The 14,113-nt window shown below is 38.5% G+C and overlaps 1 protein-coding gene across 1 annotated transcript in view; it reads left to right on the top strand.

The window, feature by feature from the left end:
• LOC134752899 (S phase cyclin A-associated protein in the endoplasmic reticulum) overlaps positions 1-1,941 on the top strand; it is a 63,791-nt gene extending 61,850 nt beyond the window's left edge. Inside the window, exons 16-17 of the mRNA XM_063688681.1 lie at positions 928-1,057; positions 1,802-1,941. Of these exons, the coding sequence (XP_063544751.1) occupies positions 928-1,053 (126 nt within the window). The 3' untranslated portion in view covers positions 1,054-1,057; positions 1,802-1,941. The remainder of the gene's footprint in view (positions 1-927; positions 1,058-1,801) is intronic.
• The last annotated feature ends 12,172 nt before the right edge of the window (positions 1,942-14,113 follow it).

Genomic DNA, 14,113 nt, shown 5'->3' on the forward strand with positions numbered 1-14,113 from the left:
GATTCCTGTTTTGACTGTTGTGCATTAAAGGTACCATACCTACCTACTTAGGTATACTTATGTAGTGTAAGCAGGCTTTTTTTGAATTACTCTATTAAGAAAAGTTGTGTCAACTTCGACTTCGTGAAATGCGTAGATTAGATAGAGTAGAGTTCGTAAAATTACGTTAGTTAACCTTGAAATAAAAAAAAAACTTTAAACGTGGTAGAAGTTTATATTTATACTATTTTTAGGGTTCCGTACCCAAAGGGTAAAAACGGGACCCTATTACTAAGACTCCGCTGTCTGTCTGTCTGTCTGTCATCAGGCTGTATCTCATGAACCGTGATAGCTAGACAGTTTAAATTTTCACGGATGATGTATTTCTGTTGCCGCTATAACAACAAATATTAAAAACAGAATAAAAAAAATATTTAAGTGGGGCTCCCATACAACAAACGTGATCTTTTTGCCGTTTTTTGCGTAACGGTGCGGGGAACCCTTCGTGCGCGAGTCCGACTCACACTTGGTCGGTTTTGAACGTATCTACGTAATGATGGAACAATATGTTTAAAGGTATGACAATTGCCAAGAGTCATTTTTCTATATGAAATAAACAGAGCTTTTTATCTGTATTTAAAAAGGTTGTATTAGTAAATCATAATCCAAATCCATATCCACAGAAAACCAGCGCCGTTGACCACGCTAGTCGTGCCAGCTGCATTGCTGAGTGGAGACCATTTCGGCTTCACATCTCTATTTCTACTGTTTCGTTTATCTTTGTCTTGTATTTGCTATATATGTGTTGTATTGATGTGTTGTCTGAATAAATGATTTCTATTCTATTCGTCCGTCGTCTAGGCGTCCTATATAAGATGTTTGCTATCGGCTTACGCTAGTCGATGGTAATTACAATAGAACACTTGGTAACTCAGATCCTTGTTCCAGCTACCTCTGCCTGAGTGGCGTGGCCCGCGCGGACACCGTGGAAGAGGTCCACGACGGGCTGCACACGCTGCTCACCGTCTGCTGCATGCTGTGCAAGCCGCGCGTACAAGACGTCAATTATATTAATAATGTAAGTATGTAGTTAAGTGCTATGCTAATGACCGTGGGACCCACGGCGTGGGTCTTTACTATTCCGCTTTTCTTCGGCCCTAATCTTTTACCTAAGATGACTGAGATCCTTCTTATTCCGAGGTGACTTACAAGCGAATTCAGTGAAACATTTGGAAACTGTCTGAAGACTTTGGAATTAAAATGGATTAATTAATATGCTGTTCAAGATGGAAACTAGAAAGTAATGAATGATATATTTATTATCCTTAACAAAAAAAAAGTTATTAGTATAGAAACTGATTTCGACACTTTTAAAATTGTAAATTAGTTTTAACAATGGTTACTTTCAGTTCAGGATCAGTTAGTTTAGCCTATCAGGAGATTATTATTAAACAATTTTGGTTTTTAGGGTTCCGTACCCAAAGGGTAAAAACGGGACCCTATTACTAAGACTCCGCTGTCCGTCTGTCCGTCCGTCTGTCCGTCTGTCCGTCTGTCTGTCTGTCTGTCTGTCTGTCACCAGGCTGTATCTCATAAACCGTGATAGCTAGACAGTTGAAATTTTCACAGATGATGTATTTCTGTTGCCGCTATAACAACAAATACTAAAAACAGAATAATATAAATATTTAAATGGGGCTCCCTTACAACAAACGTGATTTTTTTGCTGTTTTCTTCCGTAATGGTACGGAACCCTTCGTGCGCGAGTCCGACTCTCACTTGGCCGGTTTTTAATTGTTTAATGTAATCCTTTCTTGTACAGAGTCCAGAGCGCTTAGCGGCAGCTCAATCCCTCCACGTAGCCCTAGGACGGGGCTTATGCGGGGTGCGCGCCGACTTTTGCGCGCTCTTTAGTGGCGCGGAGGTGGTCGCGCGAGACTTCGTACGCGCCGCCAGGACCGGCCATTTGCTGCGGGTCATGGCCGAGCTGGATCATCAGCTGGTGCAGGTAATTACAATAAAATATAACAATATTAACTAGGTAGTTCGCCAAGGGTTCTAGAGAAAGCAGCGAAGGCGCTCCAAATAAAATGGATCTTACTTAGCTTGGTATCTCTGGCTCTAAAACGACACATTACCGAGTATCGTTCAAAAGCCTAATATAAACCATCGAGGATTTGCGGTTGCGATCCTAAGTACTGCACCGACGAGCACACAGATAAAAGCCAACGTATGCAGCTCGCATCTGCTGACCGGTCCTTAATTAACGCCGTATCGTTGACGTGTTTGCGCAGCAAACAGCGCTACCGTGCCCGAGACAGACCAAATAATCAAACGACTGACGCTGATTGTACCGTCCACAAATAAAAACGTAATAATTAGCTGCGTGTAAACGTGCGGACTAAACCGTACTTAATAAGACCGCTGAACGGCTATTTATAAACCTCACCGACTTGATTATTGTAGACTGACCAGTGTAAGGATGTGCATGGTCAAATTATTTGTGAAGAGATAGGTACTTTTGTTTTACGCGAAGTTGATATAATGTCGATAGCAATTAATTAGGTGCTTGCTTGATGTCAATTAATTGGGTGTGAGCCGTGTGAGCCAATAAAACAGCTTCCATGCGTTCATATACCAAACATCTAATAATGCATTTAATAAACTGGTTATATCAATTATCAAGTTATATTTCCCATGAGAAAAAGGTGACGGTATATGCGTTTAGACTGCGAGGTTGTTTGTATGAAATTGTGTGGTTGTGCCGAATAAATGTTCTCAATTATGAAGTCATATTCATATTTAAATAGTTGCGGTTTTTTGAAACTCCAGCGATTGTTCTTAGATCGAACCTAACTCTTATTTAGAATTCTTAATGATACAATGAACGTAGGTATTCGTAAGGTACTTATTTTTTTATCTTTACGTTATAATTATTACTATGGACATGGAGCGTTTTAAATCTACAATTTTAACCGGATCACTTTTTTCATTTAATATTCACGCATTTAGCTACGCTATTTAATACATACAAACCAATACCGATAGCGTAGGTATAGGAAAAATCTCGTACAGTCGGCAAACTAATTTGCGCCGTGATTGGCTTCACAAAGTTACCGCTCGGGAGTCGATCAATTTAAAACAGAGTAGCAAGGAGCCAATTTATATCGACTGCCCTAGTGCTGGGCGATATCTTACATTTTGTATTTTAAACAGAGTAGCAAGGAGCCAATTTATATCGACTGCCCTAGTGCTGGGCGATATCTCACATTTTGTATTTTAAACAGAGTAGCAAGGAGCCAATTTATATCGACTGCCCTAGTGCTGGGCGATATCTCACATTTTGTATTTTAAACAGAGTAGCAAGGAGCCAATTTATATCGACTGCCCTAGTGCTGGGCGATATCTCACATTTTGTATTTCAATAGTAATTGTTACGAAATTCAATTCTACTAGGTTAAATTGTTAAAAAAACTCATGTTTATGAAAAGCAAAAGCTTTTTAAAGATAGTCTTACTAAAAAAAATTTATTGACATTTGATCCAATCCATAAATTAAAATGATTCATAATCGTAAAATAAATTTCGCATACAGCAGGACCTCTTTAATCCGTACCCACGCTAATACGAACGCCTCTATAATCCGAACGACCCCTCTCTCTACCCGCGCAACCGCAGTTGCAAAAATTCCACATGCTAAAGCTGTGTCATGCTTAAATACTTCGTTTAGAATGGGCAGATGAAGTCGATATTTCTATTTCGGAAAAAATGCTGTTACGTACATTAAGGGATAAAGCGTTTTCTATGTCGCTAAAAACTTCTCGTCAAAGCACCATAACGGAATTCTTCAAAAATACTGAGTGATTATTATGTAGACCTTACTTAAATATACGATAATTGTCAAATATGCGTGTTTTATTGCGAAAAATTACTATGAAAATTTCTCCATACTATAATCCGAACGCTCCGTGAGTCTGAACAGGGTATACATTTTGGGTGTTCGGATTAAAGAGGCCCTGCTGTAAATGGGGAAGTTCTTATGATTTTTCACCACACCAGCTGGTAAAGGCTCTCTTGATTGTTCAAAAACTGATGAGAAAGTTGCATTTTATCCACATGTGGGGCAAAGTAATCAGATGCAAATTTTGAGTTGTTTCCTTATGTTAGCTGGTGGTATTGACATTTAAATGATGATTTTGAATGATAAATATTTAAAAACGTTTATTTGGATTCGATTTGGTTTGATTTTGTTTGATATCTTACAGTTAATATTTTCTTCGGGTTGGTGTAAAAAACTTTGTTTCACTGGGGGCCTTTTTTTTAACCCTCGTGCTTTGAAACCCTCGCAACGCTTAAGATTCCACTTTTAGAATCACTCGCTATGCTCGTGGTTCAATTCTGGAACCTTTTGCTGGCTCGGGTATCAATTAAATTAGCACGAGCGGTTAAACAACAGCTTTACCCCCTTGTAAAACAAATAACTATTTCTATTTTCACAAAATATATTTTGTCATAGTTTTCGGGAGACTGATTGAAGTGATTGAACAGAAATTTTCGCTTTCAAAGCGATAATGCAATGTTAGCAACAGGGTTATTTCACGAGGACTATTAAAATTCCACTACTCATACTCGTTGTCTTTAGATTTCTCATTAGACAGACGCATTCACGGGTATGTACTAGTAATTTTTTTTGTTTACGATGGCTACGAAGATGAACAAAATAAACATAAAATACACACGGAAACATCAGTCTGTAGGTACTTCGCTGCCATCCCCATCCCTAAAAGTTTGCACAGACTACCGCAAACATATTACCGCTCGCTGCTCTGTTTGCGAAACCGGACCTTCCTCAAATACGGCGTGCTGCACGTTTTTACGGAGCCGACTGTATCGAAAGGGATTGATGTTTTACTTACAGGGAGAGTCACAAGTGGGCTTTTGTACTGACGGATGTAAATTGGCAATCTATAAATTGCAATAGGTAAGTACCTACGTTTTTCTACACAGAACGGAGTACAGTACACATGGACGTATTTTTATTTTTAAGGGGCCCACTGACTATCAGTCCGCCGGACGATATCGGCCTGTCAGTTGTTCGGAACTGCCAAATTTTTGTTCTAACTGACAGGCCGATATCGTCCGGCGGACTGATAGTCAGTGGGGCCCTTTAGCAAAAAGAATCTGTAACCAAAAATTGTTATTGCATTTATAAAGGCACGATCTAATGCCGGTTAAACTAATTGGTGTGTATACACATCGCTAAATAACAGGATATTTTTTATAATCAATAAGACATAAATAATACAGAATAATACTGCACAAAGTGCAGCTTCGGAAAGCTCTGGTGGTCAAGTAGTTGAGAAGTTGGCACACCAATCAAGAAAAGCTAAAGGTATACGGTATAAGGTATTGTAATTATACCTAATAGGTATACCGTATACCTATTAGGTATAATTACAAGGTTCGATTATTGTCGATACGTAGATAGGTAGAGTTAGACCATGAAAAGTCTGCCACGATTTTGATAGCACACGCAGTGCAAGTGTTATTTTAAACGTCAAACTTCTATAAAATTATGACGTATAAATAACACTTGCACTGCGTGAGCTATCAAAATCGTTGCAGACTTTTCTTGGTCTAACTCTATACAGTTTTTTCCTACATTATAGCTGCGTCAGTTTTCTTCAATCTTCATTGACGATCTTCATTGGGCTTTCTTGCATGAAACATATATCCACATGAGACACCCCTCTCGGGTGGCCATCTTTATTTCCCTCGCAAACAGCGGTGCCCTCTGCCGTGTTTGATCAGTATTATTGTCTGTGGTAATTGTTTGTTTATGCGTTTGCAGCGTGTGTCTGTGGTAAGGTAATGAGATACGGAGGGCGCATAAAGTTACTATGACTCAGAGTATCAATTGACCAGTCGAGCGTTTTAATCCTACGACATTTTAATGATAACGTGCTAATTTTATGTGAAATAGAATCCAAAAACTACCAGAACCTTTTGACACGTTTTGCCCAATGGTTTGCTAGCCTTAAATTTGTTTTTGGTATTAAGGAATTTTATAATCTTTCTAAATCGTCATATATCGATTGTTGAGTTCTCACGCACATGATCCGAGTGGATTGTCTAACCGTGTAGGAACGATCTATCTAAGCTTGGTACAGTATTAATACGTAATCCCACAGTTGTCACATCTTATCATACTTCTCTGTCCACCGACTCGCATTCAACGGGTCGTTCAATAGGCACGCGACACATTTCTATAAAAGCGTAGCGTTCAGGGCTTAGGTATAATTGGTGATTTTGCAGCAAAACAATTATAATCAGTGATACCGAACGCTATTAAACCATAAAAATACCTACGGGGTACAATTCTCGAGCCTTAAACTCACCATCGGCGACCGCAATGATACTCCAAGCCAATCCATTAGTCCGGTATCGATTGCGATGGCCGAGCCGCGGCGGGACCGCCCATTATACCTACCTTCTGTTGCCTACCGACCTAGTGGCTAGCTGTAGTAGCTATACTGTGCTTGTTGAGCGATGTGTTCTAAGCAAAGTCTCTAAAAGCGTGGTTTGAAGGGAATTTGGAGAAACTTTTCTGGCTCGTCAAAGCTTTCCAATCATCATAGGTAGTTAGGTATTTACATTGGTATTATTTACAGTTGCGCACAGGCTACAAACAATTCTTGATTGCGACGTTAGTATGATGTTGCTGTTGCTACAGGCTTAATTAAGCGACATCTCAACTAACTTACGTTATGACCAATTATAATGGATTATCATAATAACCTTAGCCCATGTCATGTTACTATTTGCGCGAGGAGCGTTACTGACATCTCAATTTTAAACAATGAATCATAAAATGTCAAAAAAATAATACCGTTTTTGCTAAACCTTTTAGTCCACTAAGTCCAGGGACATCGTACTCGTTTTTCCCAATATTGTTTGTTGTAAGTGCAAAGGCGGTTGAAATTAAACTCTTCGTCATCTTACCCGATAATATTATGCGTGATCCTGATGAGCCTCCCTGTGAACTAACAATTTTCAAACACTATATCAAAAACATTACAATCACTCATAGCCAATTTGGGCCCCCACAACATCTGCGGCCGGCGTAATAAACTTATAATTGTGTTTAATGCGTACCCCGCAAACGAGCGTGCACCGGGCCTCTAGACATCAAAGTTTCAGCGGGGAATCGAACCAGGGCCCTTGGGAGTAGCAACTAGATACGCCGGTGGAGATTTTTGTTTGATGTTTGCTGTATTGTTTGCTTTGTGTTGGATGGGTTTGTTGGAAAAGTGAATTAAATAAAGGAAATAATGTTGATTAAGTGTTTAATTTCGAAGTCGACTTTAGGGAGTGATTACCTATAGCATAGTACAGTCATCTGTGATAATATGTTACTCTTCGAAGGCCGCAAAAATAGGTGACATGCTCTTATGGCTCTACAAATAAGATGGTGTCAAGACCTTCGTTGTGTAACATATTATTGCAGGTGAATGTACATTTTGCATGATTGTTATGTCGCCGTTAATAGCTTTAAAAATAACTTCTATGATAGCAGATTATACTGAAAGCCATGTGAAGTAAAAAGATAGTAAGACAGTAAATAGTTTCGTATGGAACTGATTTCATAGGTACCAAATCTCATTTTCGCTTCTCATGCTCGTAAAGTTGGTGTTTAAGTCGCATGTAAGCGGCATAAAGTTATTTCTTATGCTCATAGTGCTAAAGTTAAATCATCTATGACGACTCTTATTGACTTAGCAATAAATTCCAAAACCTGTCACACAAACTACCCGTGTGCGGGCCCGAGTACTCATTTCGTTAGTCTTGAATAAATATGGTAAAATAAATAAAATAATCTTAAATATTTGATATATCTGTATATTTTCCTCGCTATCGAAGTGAAAAGCAGAGTATACTTAACTCGGGCCTATTTTAAGCGTAAGTAAGGCGACCAAAATTGCCTCGGATAAAATGGGTTCGTTTATGCCCTTGTTGTAAAATCTACTATTAGATATACAAAATCTGTGGTAGATGAAAAGTCCGTCCATATTTGTCCAAATTGGTACTACTTATGTTTCCTTAAGCGCCACTTGCACTATCCCACTAATTAACCCAGGGTTAACCAGTTAAACCATTAACCCAGTGTCAAATTGTACTGGTAACCATGATAACTCCAGGTTTAACTGGTTATCCCCGGGTTAGTGGAATGGTGCAAGTGGTGCTTAGTGTGATTGATTAAATACAACAACAAACAATTTCAAAATTTACCGAGTTCACGGCTTGAACAGTCTTTCCTTAAAACTATAACTTGACCAAAAGTTGTGGAGTCCGATCGCGTGCCACTAAATCAGTTACACGAAGTAAGTTAAGTAGTTTGCAGACCCCAACGGAATCTGGTGGTTGCGTGAGGGACGCCAGTTACAAAGGTAACATGCTTCACGGGACTCGTCTCTGATTTCCGGGCTGATTTTCTGTTTCTGACGGATAAACGGCTCGTCCACTGGTTGGGATAGTAGTATTACATACATAGTATTTACAAAGTAAAAAAATAGTGATATTTAAATGCTTGCTTAAATCTTGCCATATTTAGGGAAAGGGTGTTGCTCAGCATCCCTTACTAGGTAGTGTTTTTCGTCTAGATTACTTGAAGTTTACAGGAAGCTTTGTCAGTTGAGAAATATTCGACATTTCCCCCATTTCAAAGTTTTTAAAACCATCTATAAATACTACTGAAAACGGGGTGTACATATTTACAATGTATAGGTGTAAATAAGTGTTTTGGCGAGTTCCCTATAATTCGGTAGTTTTGTTTTCAAAACCAAAGCTACGAGCTACGAGTAACTCCATACAACACATGTTTATTAAAAGTACAGAAAGATTGACTTTTAATAATATACATCAGTAATAATCAGTCAAAGCCGTCAAAGCTCAGCGAAAACTCACATGTAAGCTGTACTAGTGCCTAACCATAAACATTGCTTGCGCAGGAGTCGTTCATGGAAGGCGGGTGGGGCCTGGAGTTCCGTGCCGCAGTGCATCGCCTGCTCACCCAGCACGCGCCCAGTGAGAAGGAGGCACCGAGAACTAACCCCTGCAGTCAGTTTACATCAGTTTCCTCTTACTTAATAAATAAGTTTTGTGGTAAATAGGTATTGGTAAAACGTATTATTAACTAGTTAAAAATTCGCTTCTTAGACGAGACAAACGGCTTCATAACGAAAACGTCCGTTGAAAAGTCACCTGCTAGCTATTATAAAGGACATGTAAAATATCTGACACCACTATTCTTAAATCCATTATGAGAGGTGGATGCCATAAACCCACATTGTCTTTTGATAAAAACAAAATGTTAAGGCTATTTAGGGAAAAATATTGCTTTTGGAGTTGAACACATCTTTTACATAATTCTCTGTATGTTACTTGTTTACGAGTATAATGTTTTTTTTTTGTTTAATGTAGTGCAACAACCCAAGTTGGACGAGGCGCTGGCGGAAAACATGGTGATTGACCTGGTCGTTCTCATCGGGTTCCTTGTCGTGAACAACCCCCTGCTGCAGGTTAGTGCCGTGGTTCATAGTTACGCTCGTAGCCATACCTCGTTTTTTTTAGATTAGAAATTTTATAACCTCAAAAGTAGTGGTAATTATTTTTTCTTCCGAAATGCTAGGGTTCCTATGATATCTAATATTGCGGTACAATAATATGTAAACGACACTATAATTCAAGGCATAGTTACTCAGATTTAATTTTGGAGGAAAAAAGTTACCCGTTATTTCTATTACCCATTTTCTCAGCAAAATTAAACAAATATGTATTCAAGAAACGTAGAAGTGTGACCGTTTGTCGTTCCCATGCGGGCGACACCTGTGAGACACCTGTATTAGGTACATTACTTTTCCTTATTAACATCCAGTCATCGACTCAACCGCTATAAATTTCAATTGGCCGCAGAAATTAACATCCATTTATGGTTAACTAGAGTACCGTTGAGCTATAAATTTGTTAGTAAACTTTAGAATACAACACTACTCATTGCAAAGACCTTAAGTCGTGGGTTTAAGAGTTGCATTCGAACGGCAGACTGATCATATTTCTTTTAACACGGTAAAATGGCCCCCAATTCCGATCGGCTACCTTATCTTATTATATTATATATTCGTAATGGAATAATTAACATCTGAATAATTAGAAAAAAAATGGTGAGTGTCGTCGTGGAACACTCGGTTGGAACGAAGTTAAGAAAGGCTGGTGACGTGTTCATATTCATGTTCATCCTCGTGATCATGTTATGTTATGTTGTTCTTCGTGTTCGTGTCTGTTATCCTCATCCTCATTTTCATTAGTCTCATTACATATTTCGCAATAGTATGGTATGTGACGGCTAAATTTGACACCTATATATATCGCAATAGTATGGCTTGTGACGGCAAAATCTTACACTTTTGTATAAGGAACGTTCTAAAAATAACGCTATTATAACTGCTGGTTTTACTAATTAGTATTTTCGCAAGGCTTTGAGCTTTCTAAATATGTTATATTTGGATATCAATTTTGTAGAAATGAGGAGATTTATCAGTTTCTCTATGCTATAATACTTTAAAGTAATTAAAATGCTGTATTTCTTCATATCTAAAATGCATTTTCTTCGGATGCGAATTTACGAATGTCGTAAATCTGTGGCGCTTGCTTTTATATTGTCGGTTGTGAAAAGTTTCATATACCAACACTAAATAATGTCAGACATAACAAACTTACATGAAGTTTTCTTAAGTATGTATTAGTTTATTATATTTCTGTTCCTGTAAGTTTAAGGACATTAGTCAGGAAAAGCCCACAATGGTACGAGTCAAACGACACCTGGAGCGATTAGGGTTAATGTACAATGGACATATACCTACTTACTGTTTAATTGGATCAATGGAGACTATATTTAATTGGTTTAGATCAGATTGGCGCAAATATTTCGGCATACATTTCTAAGTTACATTCAAGACCAATAAAAATCGGTCACTTTTTATAAAATTGCCATGCAAAGAGTCGCGATACGTCCATTACTCGTAAGTTTAACCAGTTGTGCTGTTGAATCCTGTCGTACTCGTAGTTCTCACGGGGTCAGGTGTCCATTATTGGCCGGCGCGGGCCATAAAGCATGCGGGAAACAGGTGTGGCAGGAAGACGTTCGCTGTCGTGAGGGATGTTTTAATCGTGTAATAGGGGATGACTTCTAATTTAGATATTGTCTGGTGGGTTCACCGGTGACTAGGTATATCGAAATAAAATATGTTCAACTTAGGGCTGTAAGAAAGCCTCGCTATTTGTACATATAATACGATTAATGATGCTTGTGTTGTGTGTTCTTAGAAATAGATAGCAAACGTCAGTTTTCATTCGTCACTTGTGGTGACATAGCTACGACAGCTCATGACGAGCGTAATAGGTTTTAGGAACCAAAAAAAAGGCATACCATCAGATCCACAGCGCAGGCTTCGTCTCGTTACAATAAGCTCATCCCACCTCAGGTTTCGTCAAAACAGAACGTTCGTTTACACGTAAGTTATCTATCTGCAACACGCATCGTCAACATTGATTAAAAAGTAACAAAGAAATAAAATTTAGTACAATAATAATAACATAAAAGAGGAAACCTATACCCTAATCCGGTAAGTACCCGGCCCAAACGTCCCCATAATACCAGCAGCGTTTCCCCGTTGAACCGCCAAAGATATACGTTGGACCAGGTACGCACCAGACCTAGGATCACAACCCATATCCCGCAAGCGCTTACCCAGATCCCTCACAAAACCCTTCGCCTCGGAACACCAAGGCCCAGCTGACTCAACAGCAAGAGGGACAAAATCATAAACCGGCTTTAAGTTTGAGTACTTGGCATGTTTTTGTCTCGCCGCATTCTCCGCAGCCCTCCAGCCGCACCGCACGTGTAGGGTTTAGGTAGTATTAACCCTTAAATGCATGATTTTTTGTATAACTTTTTAATAAATTGAAATAGATGTGTCATGCTGTATAAAAGTAATAAATGTGATTTTGGATAGCTGCATATTGAGCCACGGACCATCAAATATACGATGCATATATACATCATTATGCATTTAAGGGTTAAGCTGTTCCTAAAAACCAATGCCGATACGGTGCAACGGCGGCTAAAGTGAAGATTTATTCACAGGAGACAGTCTGCTCGGGCTGGAGCGTGGTCCGCATGCTGTGCACGCTGCCGGCTAACTGGCTGGTGTCGGGCGAGCACTCTGCCGCGCTGCTGCCCACGCTGGCAGCGCTGGCCGCGCACCCGCCGGCCGCTGCCGTCATCCGCGCCGACCTCAGCCTGGAGGTGAGAGCATTGTTTGGACTAGAGTCTATAAGTGACCTTTTTGAAATATGTAGCCTGTGTCAATTCTCTATCAAATACGCGGTGAAGACCGCCATAAACCTCTTGCGATCAAATCTATTGATGACAATTGTGTACCCTTCTGTCAAGGTGAAATTTCGTGGATTCAAATTATAAAACTATTTGACATATTATGTCGACTGTCCCAAGTAAATTCCGGGATGGCCATAAGGGCGAGATGGCCCTACGAAATATTTCATGGTTCTCATGGCTAGATGTCGCTAGTTCTTGTTTAATATGCTACACGTCATGCTTGGGAACAAGGATGTGGCCAAAATTTAGGGTTTTTTTTTAATACGTAAAATCCTTGTTGATTGTTTCGACTAGAGAAAATATTTTTTGAGGGTTCATATTTTACATAGTGGTGATGCTAGTGTCTTATTCTAATGGTTTTATTTGCTTTTGGTGCAAAGTAGTGGTGGTTGTAGTTTTGTTCTAACCTAAATAAAATTCATTCTTGGCTCGAGTCTAAACTTGTTTTGATTTTAGGCGTGGTCTTCTCTCCCGGACGAAAAGGAGAGATGGCCAGTTCAAGTTGGGGTATAATGAAGTGTTAAGTTATGGTCATCTCTCCTGTAATGAGTATGGTCATAACTCCCGGACACATCGGGAGAGATGGCCAATTTTTTTTTACATTTTTTGAAGCTGATCTCAATAGAAATCGTTTTTGGTTGGTTTCATTTTCGAAAATCATTTGATCAAAGTTTTATAGTCATACTTGTTATGAACAAAATGTTGCACTTCATGATAAAAGCAAGCCGCTTTGCACAGTGATAGTAGGGACCAAATTGAGCGATTTGACTCGCAGCAGCGGCAGTTTCACCCCTTAGGAACAGAGATGGCGCCACTTCTTTCAAAAATATTTCAAAAAATTCTACAAACTAAACTAATGAACCGATTTAAATATTTAATATCTCAAATGAATGCTCATTATATACATTACATTTAAAAAAATACATAAAAAATATATACTGAATACTTTTGACAAAAAACGGCATCTTAAGTTTTTTTTTTTCGATTGATAGTTTTTACTTGATTTCTCAAAAAAAATGTATAAAAAACCCGACACCGATACCTCTCATACTTCACGAAATATGAAAGTTTGAATGTGAGTGTAAATTTTTTCAAAATATATTTCAAAAAATTCTACAAGCTAAACAAACAAACAAACATTGACTTGCCGAGAGTTGCTTCATAGTCATACTTGTTATGAACAAAATGTTGCACTTCATGATAAAAGCAAGCCGCTTTGCACAGTGATAGTAGGGACCAAATTGAGCGATTTGACCCGCAGCAGTGGCAGTTTCACCCCTTAGGAACAGAGATAGCGCCACTTCTTTCAAAAATATTTCAAAAAATTCTACAAACTAAACCAATGAACCGATTTAAATATTTAATATCTAAAATAAAAGCTCATTATATACATTACTTATAAAAAAATACTCAAAAAACATATACTGAATACTTTTGGCAAAAAACGTCATCTTAAGTTTTTTTTCTTACTCGATTGATAGTTTTTACTTGATTTCTTATAAAAAAAATATGGAACATGAATAGTTTAATACATGTATATATTACTGAATAAATAACAAGTATTATAAAAAAAACCCGACACCGATACCTTTTATTCTTCACGAAATATTTAAGTTCAATTATGCACGCTCTTACAAATAAATTTATTTAAAAGAAATCTTCAACCGCAGTAAGTGCACTG

The sequence above is a fragment of the Cydia strobilella genome, chromosome 2 (genome assembly GCF_947568885.1).
Source record: "Cydia strobilella chromosome 2, ilCydStro3.1, whole genome shotgun sequence".
Lineage (NCBI taxonomy): Eukaryota > Metazoa > Arthropoda > Insecta > Lepidoptera > Tortricidae > Cydia > Cydia strobilella.